Source organism: Heteronotia binoei, chromosome 1 (assembly GCF_032191835.1).
Source record: "Heteronotia binoei isolate CCM8104 ecotype False Entrance Well chromosome 1, APGP_CSIRO_Hbin_v1, whole genome shotgun sequence".
Lineage (NCBI taxonomy): Eukaryota > Metazoa > Chordata > Lepidosauria > Squamata > Gekkonidae > Heteronotia > Heteronotia binoei.
The window spans coordinates 234,114,233-234,128,160 of NC_083223.1; the positions used below are offsets into that span (position 1 = coordinate 234,114,233).

At 39.3% G+C, this 13,928-nt stretch overlaps 1 protein-coding gene across 1 annotated transcript in view; it reads right to left on the reverse strand.

Moving 5' to 3' along the window:
• Window positions 1-4,074: 4,074 nt before the first annotated feature.
• PNPT1 (polyribonucleotide nucleotidyltransferase 1) overlaps window positions 4,075-13,928 on the reverse strand; it is a 36,896-nt gene continuing 27,042 nt past the window's right edge. Inside the window, exons 20-28 of the mRNA XM_060249455.1 lie at window positions 13,600-13,671; window positions 13,452-13,515; window positions 11,910-11,993; window positions 9,793-9,876; window positions 9,229-9,335; window positions 8,777-8,832; window positions 8,478-8,556; window positions 6,525-6,572; window positions 4,075-5,933 (exon numbers count right to left, since the gene is read on the reverse strand). Coding sequence (XP_060105438.1) covers window positions 5,778-5,933; window positions 6,525-6,572; window positions 8,478-8,556; window positions 8,777-8,832; window positions 9,229-9,335; window positions 9,793-9,876; window positions 11,910-11,993; window positions 13,452-13,515; window positions 13,600-13,671 — 750 coding nt within the window. The 3' untranslated portion in view covers window positions 4,075-5,777. The remainder of the gene's footprint in view (window positions 5,934-6,524; window positions 6,573-8,477; window positions 8,557-8,776; window positions 8,833-9,228; window positions 9,336-9,792; window positions 9,877-11,909; window positions 11,994-13,451; window positions 13,516-13,599; window positions 13,672-13,928) is intronic.

The following is a 13,928-nucleotide window of genomic DNA, read 5'->3' on the forward strand; positions in this document are numbered from 1 at the left end:
AACTAATACTAATAACTAACTAACTAACTATTTACAAAGGCAAACGGGCTAGAACGAGAGAAAAAAGTACTCTCACCGACCGGAGAAGCAGAAAGGGAACCTCTCTAGCGCAGCGGTCAGAAAGGAACTGGCGGGATCCCCGCGCTGGCGCCGGTGGGCATGCACAGTGGGTCGCGTGCGCATGCTCAGTGGCGCCGAGCGCGAAAAAATCCCGGGCTTTTCAGATACCGATTCGGGGATCGGCGCAGGCGCACTATCCCATGAGTGTGAAGCACAGAGACCACGAAGAAGATCTATTGACTTTAATGTATTCAGAAAGATTTAATTGTTCAGTATACTGGCAGACAGCCTGAATAGCCTTGCAAGCCTGAGCTAAGCAGGATCAGTTGCCATGCAGAGGAAGACATTGCAAACCAACTTTGCTCACATCTTGCCTTGAAACCTCCTTCATGAGGTTGCCTCAAGTACATGGTAACTTGTTGGAATGAATGAATGAATACTGATGATGATGCAGAATAATGAACTGTGATTTTTTATTTTCACTTTTAATCGACTAAAGTCTAAAACAATTCTGTCATTAATTTCTAATTAAAATGGAAACACCAGTCCTTCACTATTTAGCTTTTAAAAATTAAGCATTTTGTCCCCAAGTTTCATTGTGCAAAGAACAAAACAGCCCCTCCCCAACCCAAAGATAGTGGGAGATTAAACATTTATTGCAGTCTAATTTCTTGTAAAACAAAGTCCACTTCCTCAGATCCCATAAGATTTATACTGCAGTAGATTAACACAGCTACCCTAGCAGATGAATTATCCAGATTTTTCAGTATTTAAAACAGCAGATCATAAATTGTTTTTTTGCTATAGCTCATAAAGATAGGGAATTCTTATCTCCCCTGTATTCCATATGTAAAAAAAAGGTAAAGGTAGTCCCCTGTGCAAGCACCAATCATTTCCAACTGTGGAGCGATGTTGCTTTCACAATGTTTTCATGGCAGACTTTTTTACGGGGTGGTTTGCTATTGCCTTCCCCTGTCATCTACACTTTCTCCCCAGCAAGCTGGGTCCTCATTTGACCGACCTCAGAAGAATGGAAGGCTGAGTCAACCTCGAGCCAGCTACCTGAACCCAGCTTCCACAGGGATCGAACTCAGGTTGTGAGCAGAGTTTAGGACTGCAGTACTACAGCTTTACCATTCTGCCATATGTAGGTACATGCATATCAGCTATACTCAAATACACACTTTTTTACAAGTTTTGTGCTGGTTTAGTTGTTGAGGCTTCTGCCTGCAGAATCCTGGAAACTGCACATTGGTTACTGTGCCATAAACACTGTTAGAAGTCCTAATGCCCCTATGTTTCCCCCTACTAGTGCTGGATTAAACTCTGTTGAGGCCCCTAGGCAGTCAAAATCTTGGGGGGTCCCATGCAAATTATCTCAGTTGGAGCACCCACCCTGCTGTCCGTGGCTCCCGGCTGCAGCCTGCAGGCACCTTCTCAAAAGCCCCTTTGACAATGCTGTGAGGGCGAGGCGGAGAGGCAAATTTGGTGACAACACCAGAAGCCGCACCAGGCAAGTTGGACAAAGAGTGGATCAGTTGCTGGCTGCAAGTACACGCTCTGAGGGCTGCAAGCAGGGGGAAAACCGGGGAGGAAAGCCAGCCGGGGCCTCAAAAGGCATGGGGGCCCAATCCAGCCCTGCCCCCTACCCCCATATAATTCCTACAGTTCTCTACATAAGGAATGGTTGTTTAAAGCTGTTTAAAATAGGGATGTGCATTTATTAATGAAAAGTGAAATAAAACTGCATTTGTTACTAATGAACACAAATGGGGAAATTAATAGTATTTCTATTTGTTATGTTGGCACTTTGGTATGCTTTACAATTCATGGAGGGCAAGAGGCGGATATAAAACTCAGGAGTTACGACACATACAAGATTTTCTCCTCTTCCCTCCAAGGGCTGCTGGTGGTAGCTACTCTCCCCCATTCCCAACATTCTTTCTCATCTTTCTCTCGGCTTGGCTTCGCGAACGAAGATTTAAGAAGGGTGCAATAGTCCACGTTTGCTGCAGGCTCGCTGGTGGCTGACAAGACCAATGCGGGACAGCTTAACAGAAGCTAAATAATACATTTCATTTCCACCAATGAAAATGACACAAAATCATGGTGCAAGCATTTGAGTTCTCCATAGGGTTTACCAACCTCCAGGTGGGCATGGAGTTCTCTCCAAAGTATGACTGATCTCCAAACTGCTTAGATCAATTTTCTGGGGGAAATGACAAATTTGTATAGTAGACTCTGGCATCACAGACCCATAGAATCCCCCCCCCCAAAAAAAATCTCAGCCTCCTCAGGTATTGCCCCAAATCTCCACACCTTTTCCAAGGCAGAGTTGGCAACCCTAGTTCTCCAGCACTTTTAATCATGCTTTGGCTGTCAGTCTCGTGTCTAGATGGGCTGGAGCAATGGCTCCCATTCACATGTATATGTCAGGGTTAAAATCCATGGCACAAATGAGTTCCTTTGAATCTATCCTATTCGCCATGAAGTATCTATCTACTTACCAGCCTTACTTTCCCTCAAAACCCATTACTATAATTCTCAAGATCCAACATATGCATAATACTTTCCTAATACACTTCTTTGGGCAAGTTAAACCATTAGACTGGGCATTTGTGCTTATACAAATCAGCCCATTTTTTTGGAATACATTTGAAAGGCGACTGATGGATTTTGTCCATAACCTAGAATATGTATCTTGGAGCACATCTCAACACTGCCATAAGCAAGCAGCACTCCAAAAGACTGGGACCTTGTTTGAACAACTCCAGTGATCGACCTTAACTTAATTCTAGTGTGTTAGACAGCTACAGGTATTCTTTTACATAGTATATACACCTACTACATTGCTCTATGTGCCTTTTTACTGTCTAATTTTAATGTGGTGTTTTAACTTTGATCTGTAGGTTTTTACTGTTATTTTATATGTTGTGATCCGCCTTGAGCCGGTTTACAGGAAAGGGTGGCATATAAGCCTCCTAAAAAAAAAAATAAGTACAGGCAGCTGCTCTCTGCCACACACTTCCAGGAGCAACCACCTTAACTACGGTATATAATTTGGGACCCCCAGGCACTGGCCTTGTTTGCCTCTATGGTTAGGCAGACCCTGGTTACAAGATGCAACCCACTTATCTTAAACACAATTCCCTATAAATTGCCATTACAAAGGTCACTAGCTCAACAGTCTCTATAGGACCTTGAAGAGCAACAAATTTATTGCAGCACGAACTCTTAGCTTTGAAAAAAGCCACGTCTGAACAGAATTTTTATATTACTTATGAAAGCGCTGGATTTGGGCCAGAGAGGAAGATAATTTCACTGTTGTGGAATAGCTGCTGAGAAAATGAGCATCTTCATGTTCTTGCAACTTGAATCTAAACACAGATGAGTAATTAAGAGATAACACTCTTTTCTTCCAAATCCCAGGCTAGGCTACAATTCACAGTGACAGCCACCTGCACCCACCACTTCACCCTGGCCTTTGGCAGCCAGCTTGGAAGCAGTCACTTGTGTCTGCTCTGTTCAGAACTGTGTCAGCTTCTAAAACTGGCTCCCACTCACCTCATGTGGGGTGACATCCATCTCTTACTTGCCTTTGTGGGATGGCTGGTGGGGGCGGCAGTGATTCTGAGCCCCCATCTTTTTGCACTTTGACCCAGGACCCTAGAATTATTAAGACTGCTCCTGATGACAGTTGACAGTGGGAGATGTTTCAAAGGTATCAGCTACAAGAATCTGTTTTCAGTTTAAAGCTGTTTATTTGATGGGGTCTTAACTTGTCATCAACAATGTATGTTCAGATACTGCATTGTGTGTGTCTTTGAAAGGAAGGAAGAGTATCTTGACTACCAAAACAGACTTTTCTAAGGATTGTAAAACCTGCATAGACAAATGCCATGTGGAACAGTTCTGTAGTAAGGAGGGGTGCTGGGCAAAACTGAATGAAAAAAGCTGGCTGTATCCAACCTTGTGTATGTGTGCTTGAAATATATTTTAGGGGGGAAAATGAAACAGGTGTAGACAACATTTTAATAGCATAAGTAGTAAAAATATGGCTGTACAGGATAAATGTATTTAACAGATTTTTTAAAAGATTCCATGTTGAAATTTCGTAATGTAAACTGATAAACATTAGATACAATTGGCTTGATCTGAGGGGAAAAAACATTTCTTGTTGGAAAGTGTTTGATTCTGGATTCAACAGCACTTAATTCTAAACAAAAAACTTAAGTGACCAGAGTCTACTCTTTATTTTTTAGCCATTTATCTTTTTATCCCTTTAGACTTTGACTACTACCGTGTGGCACAACTCTGACTGGAAGTTTCACAATATTGCAGAGCCAGAATCACTTCAGAGATTACCATTATGTGTGAAATGCAGCAGGAAATCCCATACATCCTGTAAGGTTCTGAACAATTTCATTTTTGTTTTAAGAGAGTTTCCAAATTGTTTCTGTGTATACTTTCCCCTGCAGTAAGACATGTTATGTAAATATAATGATGCACATCTGCACATGAATGATCAGTGCACATCTTTATCGCACGGACAGGAGAGGATCATCCCACAAACAGTGCTCATTTCTATGAACAGTATTAAGAGACTTCCTCCGAACATTTTAATGTTTGTTGGCTTATGTTTTATGTATCTATTAGGCAATACTATTTTCTTGACTACAGCTGATTGCTGAGAAAGAGAAAGCCTCTGGTCTACATTCCACTGATTGCACCTACTTTCTTCCCTCTTGAATGATCTCTCTGAGTCCCTACTTCCTTGATGTTGCTCACCTCCATGATAGGTGACCAGCCCAAGCAGCTTCTGGGTGGAGGCGCTGTGGTTCCTCCACCCCCTCAAGTCACATTGAATGCTCTAGTGCACATGAGCTCAGAAGGCATGTAAGGAAGGAAGCTAAGTAGCAAACAGTGTCATCCTAAGCAAGACAGAGTCAGTGCTATCATTATAGCTGAAAGGTGATAGTTCAAAAAAATTCCCATTTCGGAAATAAAACATGCCTATTCTGCCATTCCTTCAGGTCACCATTAGTCTAGAGACTCATCTGATAGTTCCAATTCTGCTGAGAAATGTTGATCTGCTAGAACTTATTTCCAAATCATCTAGTGCTGTTCAGTTTTATAGCTGTCAATTTTTCCCATTAGTTACAAATAGGAAAGATGCATGTAAGGCTCTACGGAAAGTTAATGAAACTCAGCTTATTGTAGAGAAATAGTTTTGGATTTCACTTTCTCCAGTTTAACAAAACATGATTATGTAAGAGAAGATTTTTTAAAAAAAACAATCCTCACAGGTAGCTCAACACTAAAAAAAAAGCAGTGTGTGTGTGTGAATGAACCTTTTGACATACCTCTTAAGTAATAAGAGGTAAAGCCATGGTTCTTTTGTTATTGACTGAAGGCAACTGTTCCATTTGCCTGGAGATAGCATACAAAATCAAGTTTTATATTATTTACATCAGTATTATTATGCATATGCTTTTTTATGGGGAAGAAGACAATAGTAATTAGCAACTCCATAGTGGTGATGCACTGAAACAAAAATCAGCTCGCATTGAATAATATTTATACAAAATTTAAAATATGTCTGCACCAAATACAAATCTACATGAATGGAGCCTGCCATTTCAAACCAACCATTTAACCTCTGTCAAAGAATCATGCTACTGGTAAGTCCGGGAGAGTTCTTGGAGTTTCAGGAGTTACTATGATGGTGAGCCAGCAGACTCTGGAATAGCACTTCCCATTACTATACTGTTTTTGTCGCTTAATGTTTTAACAACAGAGGTAGCTGGAGCCTGAAGCACTTTCCGTGAAAGCCTCATTCTGCCATCAGTTGGGTCACGTCCAAAGTATTTCACCTGTCCATAAGAAGAAATAAGGTTGATATCAACACATGATGGCAAGATGATGCCAGGATTCAATATAAGAATTAAAAGATAAATTTGCCTTGAAATTGAGATGGGGAAGAATTAAAGAGACACATTGTGCCTGGAGAAAGCACAACAGATGCTCAGCTGATGGTAGAAAAGGACACCTGGAGACTTAAAGCCTCAAAATGTGAAGGCTTCTGCTTTCTTTCTACTAAGGCTGCAGCCATAAGGTGAGGATTCCCCATTTCCTTGTCACCACTAGTGCAAATACAATCGGAATTCAGCAATCTGTGAGTCTGCTCTGTTTGCATAGCTCTACTCCCTTGCTGTGGCCCATTGTGGCCCCTGAAACCCTGCCCTAAGTTCAAGGGATCCTTAAGAAAAGAAATGCTAGGAACAGTTGTAGGGATCTGCAGTGCGTGGGGGGAGGGGAATGTGAAATCTTCCTAGTACCAATGGAAGAGCCTTTGCAATCGTGGAAAACAATGGTATGATCTAACCCACAACACCACCCATGAACTGTTAAAAACTACCTATTTGTATTTAATATATGACAAAGGTAAAGAAAAGAGAAGCTACCTGGATTTCTTGGCCGACTTCTAATCCAAGAGCACTAGGGTGCTTGATCTAGAATGGAATGTCCACATCAGTAATTCTGTTTGTACAGTTTAGGAGTATTTTCACCTTGATTGATAAACATATACAAGCATTTGCTAAAAAGACATATCCTAGTTAAGAGTGAATTCATGCTTGAACTTTCCATCTCTGGTCTTTCTGGTTTTAACACATAATGGCAAAATTCACTAAGAGCCTATTATGAAAAGAACTGTCTTATGTAAAAGTGTTGGAATAGGATCTGGGGGACCCAAATCTGAATCCCCACTCTGCCACAGAAGTTTATTGGGTGATCTTGGGCACGTTGTACACTGTTATTCTAATCTACCTCATAGGTTTGCTGTGAGGATAAAATGGAAGAGAGCAGAACCATGTAAGCTATTTAGGTCCCTCTGGGGAGAAAAGCAGCTATAACTGAAGCTAGATCAAGATGAGTAGCTGTTAGTATGTCTGTAGCAGTAGAAAAGAGCAAGAATTCAGTAGCACTTTTAAGACTTACAAAATTTGTGGCACAATATGAGCTTTTCTGAGTCACTGCTCACTTCTTCAGAAGCAGTGACCCTTGAAAGTGCATAGCTTGCCAGGAATTTTGTTCGTCTTTAAGGTGCTACTGGACTCTTACTCTTTTCTATACCTGAAGTAAATAACTAGTTTTCAGCATTCTGACAATTATCTTCAAGCCTGACTCAATCAGTTTTACAGACAAGCATAGGTAATAGACTCAACTCTGATGAACTACAACATTTCTAACTGGTAAAAAACAATGCATATATTCCCATCCCACACAAACTTTCCTCTCCCACTCCTGTTTAAGATGCTATCCAAAGTGAAGGAAGACTAACATCTGCCAAGAAATGGTCTGTTTCAGTGATTGCTCCAGTACTATGGAATACTGTCTTCCATCATGTATTGCTGGTTTCCCTTGCTCATTTCTGTCTGAAGGAGGCAAAGACCATCCTTTTTTGCCCAGTATTGTTCAAAAGGCTGCTTAATTTCTGTTGTCTGATTTTTTTTGCAGGAAGGTTCTTGAATTCTGATGCTTTATACTTCGTTTACTGCCTTTACTAGTGATAGGTTGTTTTTATTAAAATGCCTTTATAAGATTAAGGTTCAGAATTTAAAAAGTTTTCAAAGTGGTTAATAAAAGTTACAAGTTTTGTATAATTTGATAAAATAAATTAATGTTAGGAATCACGATGACATTTAAACATAGTTCATCTCTATTCCACTGTAGCTTGCCTGCCACAAACATGGTGGAACAGGTGAAGGCTAAATACAAGATTCTACTGGCATCATGAACAGGCAGTTAAGAACAACAATTTTTTAATACACTAGGGCCTAGTGAATTGTCTGGGATCATGAGATGCTATTGGATTTATAACCCACCCTCTCCTGTACAACAGAGCTCAGAATAGATAACAATTATAACATAATAACGATCAATTAAAATAAGTTGGTAACAACTTATTTAGAATTAAAAACAGCTCTCAACAATATTATTAACAATCAATACAATAGCCCATAAAAAGGGAGCACAGCACAAATTAAATAAATAAGAAATAACAGATAAGGGTAGGGACAGTGAGAAAAAGAGGGGTCGAAGCTCAGTTTTGATGACAACCATCACTATTATTATTGAAACTAAGCAGGTGCACATGTCATCAGCAACCTTGAAGGGGAGACCACTGAAAGCCACATGTAACATTAGGACTCTCCTGGTGGGTAATTCTTTCTCAAAAATGGATTGAACATGAAGCAAATCCCATTTAATGAGTATTGCCAAGAGAAGAGAGAGGCTTTCTTACCTTCCATACAAATTCCACCATTTAACACCACCTCCCCAACCATAACAATTGAAAAATGCGACAAAAACAACAGGATTCCTTTGTTGTTTTGTTGGAAAGAGAAAATATATACCTTTCTTTGATCCAGCTGAGAGTTGTGAAGGAGAACTGGAGTCATGTTTGGGTACAATTTAACCATCACTCCAATATCTCTGCACCAAAAGAAAAAGAAATTTGTGTTATTTCATTACTTTCTGATCAAGGACTATACACAGCTCATCCCTGGCAGTTATAAGATTTGAAATGGCAGGTGGTAGAACAGACTCTTTTCTGCATTAAACCCTGAAGAATAACTGCCCATCAGAACAGATGAGCTAGTTTTAAAAGGCACAAAATATTGGTAAACAAGATCAGTAAGGGAGTTTTACTCACCTCATTTCAGTTATTGTGGCTGTATAAATGGCTCCAAATTCCAAGTGATACTCCTGCTATATTGGAAAACAGAAAACAGCGAAGACAAATTCAGACTACAGCTGCTATACTGGTCAAATCCAAACAGCAACAAAACTGATTCCGCACATCCAAGGAATTTTGAACTCCTCCCTATGAAGCTGAAAGGTACTGCCAAATCCCTCTGTGATGTGGGAAGGGAGCTGATGTTTAAAGTAAAACACACCCCTCCCCGCCCAAGTGCACATTCCCTTGTACTAATCTACATTAGCTGCTCTGATCCAGGCCACATAAATGTTATTGTCTTCTCCTATCTAAAGGGTTTAAGGTAAGGCAAATGGTCATAAAACAGAAGATGGATCCCTGCCCAAGCCAAGTGCACAGGAGTATTATGCCTAATGTATGAACCCATCACCACCAGATCACAGCCTTACATCATCTTTGCAGAGTTCAGTAATAAATTCCCGGGCTTCGTGCATAGCAGCTGGGGTTGGAGCAAACACAGAAAATGTTTCTTCATCTATTTGGCTGACAGTCACTCCTTCAAAATAAAGTGAACATAGAATTTAAAATACAAATTTGCTTCCCTCATGGTAACATTTAGTGCAGAGCTCTATTAATGGCTAAAATAGCCAGCAGGCCAGTTAAAAACAAAACCCTAATCTCTCATCCAGAAGAAGGGAAGGTGCATTCCTTTCTGTCTACAGCATCAGTTCCTTCCATTATTCACGACAGTTATGATGCAATATGGAATTCTGTGAGTAGTTTATTTATTGTGCCTACATCAACTGGACAACTGTAAAGTTGCAGAACAAATGTAGATCAACCTGTCTGATGTTAACAGTATACTCTGCATGTGCTCTCTCTGTGGGTGCCATATAAATAAGAGCAGAGGCTCTTTTCTCTTTTTGGGGAGGCTTCATGTGAATTTTTTTTTTTAACATAACTGGCTCACTCTCAAAGTGGTGCTTAAATCTGTACAAAACAAGATGACTCACCAGTTTCAGCTTGCAGTTTCTTTAAATTGTAACCTCCTGGCCCAACAAATCTTGCCCTTTTTGATAGTGGCACTTCAACAGTTTCTGAAATGCAGAGTGTTCACATCACAAGCACATCCTGGTAATATGATCAAGTTTTTGCCAATTTTTAATTTTCTTTTCTGGCGCGCAATGTACACGTTAAGTACTCTCCCAAAGAATAAGTTAGTTCAAGAAAGCTATTAGCGCACAAAAACATTTACTAGCCCATCTGCCAGAAATAGCTATATGTGGCATCTGAAACACTCTGGCAGTCTGAAAAAAAAAAAGAACCAGTCATGCCTGCCTTTTACCAGCCTGTTTTTTTTTTACCACACCAAGTAACAGAAGGGCAAATCAAGTGTATGGCAATCAAGAATAATGCTTTTCTAATGCCAGCACAATATAGTAGTAGCTGAAGTGTTGGATTAAGATCTGGAAGATCCGTGCTCAAATTCCCATTCTCCCATGGAAGCTTGCTGGGTGATCTCAAGCCAGTCACATATGCTCAATCTAACCCACATCACAAGGTTGCTGTGAGGATAAAATGGAGGAGGGAAGAATGTAAACAACTTTCAATGTCCACTGAGTAGAAAAATGAGGTATAAAGTAAATAAAGCACATCAAGTTTACTACAGTACCTCAAGAACATATTAAGTTCAATGTCAGCTGGACTAAATTGGTGGATAAACCTTCAGCCATTTGCAGCATCTGACCCACTGAAGGCAGTCTTTAATTTTTAACACAAGTGCTTTTTGGCTCTTGCAGCTCTTCTCCTTCTGTTGGCATATCTTTTTCTCTTTTTTCCCCCTTCATAGGTTTTAAAGAAATTTTGGGAAGCACCAAAGAAAAAAAAATCCCACCCTCCTCCTGTCTCTTTTGGAATGAGTGAAATGCTTTTAAAAATATTTTATCCACTTTGATGTGCAAAATGAAGGTTTTTATGAAAGACAAGCTACAACATTAGAGAATAGCAGCTGTGTTTTCTGTAGACATATGCAATATTTTATAAATTTTAAAATGTGACTGATTGTCTCCACAATTTCTATTCTGTTATCTGTGTGATAATGTACTATTTAATAGTTCAGTGCTACAAAATTTAATTCATTATCCAAGTATTCTGCTAGGGGGACCTTGTGTCCAAACACCACACACTCTTGTTTATTACAACATCTGATTTAAATGATGTTGGTCTTGAATGTGCTACTGGACTCAAACTTTGGTCTACAAAATTTTAGTTTTCTATTTTTATTATTCTTACCTTTCAAGTGGCAAAGATATGTGCTCAGGGACTATTGTGTGAAGCAGTCTGCAAGCTCTTACTCTTTAAGAATTATATGGATATGCAATTTTGCTTGCACAAAATTAAGGCATTTACATTTTAAAATTTTGTAAATAAGCCAAATACTACACTTACATATATTGCCTGCATAAACGAGTCACTTTATATTGTTAAAGCAGTAAAATAACATTAGGCTTCATAAAAAAATATTGTGTATTTTTCAACTGTTCCCAAGATTCCTCTGTATTCCTCCATCACAGCCCCCACCCCAGGGTTTTCATGACTTTAGAATTTCAGCAAATTTTATTCTCTGCCTTCCATTCTCTTTCTCATTAAAACAAAAAACCCACTCTCCATCCCAGATGCCATTCAATAAATGCTCCTTTGGTCATATCCAGTTTCACTTCTGATCATGGAGGGATTCAGTTCTGGTTCATGAACTACCAGTTGATAATCAGTTACCTAAAGAACCTTATAAACCCATTCTAACATCAGCACTCTTTTAAGATTGTAACCAGAGGTTTTCCTAATCCATTTACATACATGTAAAAGACTTGGCAAGTCACCTTTCACACTTCCTTCCCCTGAAATAAGCAGAAGCAACACTTGTGTACTCCATGTACAAAACAGAGACTAACAGGAAAGAATATCAGGTAGTGGTCATAATCCAGAAAGTCATGAGCACACAGGTTTGCGTTGCCAGCTATGGATTACAAGTAGTGACCTTGTCACCATCTGCTGTACTCCAAAAGCCAGAAGAGAACGTGGTCTCCCAAACATACCATACATACAGTTAGGTACAGGTGCTGCATATTACCTACAAGCGGTCCATTCTCTTTTCTGCTTGTTCTAGGTTTTGCAATGGTTTTGTTCATAATCTGTAAGATTTCTCTCTTTGCCACTGTGGGGAAAAATATTTCCAGTTTAAATATAGCACACATATGTTAACATTTAAAAAATACCCCAAATATGTCACTTACAGGAAAAGCTGCCTCACTTTTGTAATGCTTCTAACATGACTCATTAAGCAGAACTTTCATACTGCTGCACCACAGTGAGGATTTCAGGCAGTTTTGGGCAGCCATATTGTTAAACAAAAAGCAGATCTGTTTCCAGTCTTATGCTTCAGATGGATATTAAAAACACAGAAAGACACATTTTAATCCACCCAAATTTTGTGCCTCAGCTATGTAATGCTATTTGCAGTGCATTAAACCTCTCCTACCCTAGGAAAGGCAAATTTTATTTATTTCATCATATTTCTATCCTGCCCTTCCCAGATGGGCTCAAGATGGGTCGCATCAAGAATAAAACAATTTACATACTTTCTAAAACAACTAACTCAAACATTAAACCAAACAAAACGATTGACTAATTTAAAAATTAAGATGGCGACCATTTTCAAGAACCATAGCTACTGTGAAACAAAATGCAGTGAACTTTTGTTCCATTTTCTTTTATATCTTTTGGCAGTAACTTCTTATTACGCATATGTGTATGACTGTGGGGGGCGGATTCTTTATATTCAATTATATTACCCAGTAAGGCTAATCACCATTTCCTCCTTTACCATCATCACAGCTCCTGCACACATGAGAACTGTGATGTATTTCAAAGAATTAATTTCTTAAGATACTGTGTTTTCTGCAATTCATGCAAATGAAGCAAAATGTTCTCTCCTCCCAAGAGCACTGAGCAACAACTATCATTCTGTTGTAGAAACAAAAAGCGTGCCGCACGGTATGCTTCACTGACTATAAAGAATAGTCTGCTTAGATGAAGAAACATGGCTAAGGTTGAGATCAGATCATCAAATCAGATTATCCAAGCCTGAATTAACAATACAGCGTTTGCATCAGAACTAGGTCTGCATGTTTTAGTTGGTAGAACATCAAAATAAAGCTTTATCTATGAATTGGTGTCTGGATGTAAATCACAAGCTTATCTTCAATGAACAGAGGCTATGTATTTACTAATGTGTTTTCCTACATATAAAATTAATAATTCCTTTTTATATGATAGAGCTTCGCCTATCTGATGAAGGGGTGGGGGTAGTACAGTATTTCATTTGGAGATGCAGGTTTACTTTGTTAGGTACAAACTATCTGAGCTCTTTTTAAATTAATATAGTGTATTAAGGAACTGTCCCAAGAGCATCACTTATTTATAAAGTCTCCCTGTACGGCATGCCAGCCAAACATCAGAGAGCACTCAAGCCAGACAAGGACAAGAAAATGGATCTGCATGTGGCTTTATAAACGTCTTCATTCTTGAGGAGGCTGATCACCCTTTGGTGGAACAGAAATCAAAACAGCATAGAAATTAGGCAACAAATTAATGCCATGAATGGTGTACTCACCGGTGGCTTGTTGAATAGCTTCCATTACAATTTTTAGGGGTATCCCTGGTAATTTGATGTCAGCCTAATAATACACAATAAAAATTATTATACCAGTATCATCATCTTGGTGATAATTTTGGGGGAATTGAGAGCGATTACAGGATACCTGCAAAGCTGTTATTCCTTTATTTGTCCCAGCCATTTTGAAATCCATATCACCATGATAATCTTCTATTCCCTACAAAAATAAAAATAAGGTATATTCCAATTATGTTTGAAGGCTACAGAGGTCCTGTCCACAGATCTAAAAGACTTTACACTCCAATCATATTAGATGGACAGACATGCTACTAGAATCAGTAGATTCACTTCCTTATAGTAAAACCATGCTTGCCATAAGAATGCACAAGGGAAGTCTTCACTTCCTCCCTTTGCAATAACCCCTCCTTATGACTTTCCATTATCCCTGGAGGAAGACAGAACAGTTAACTTAAA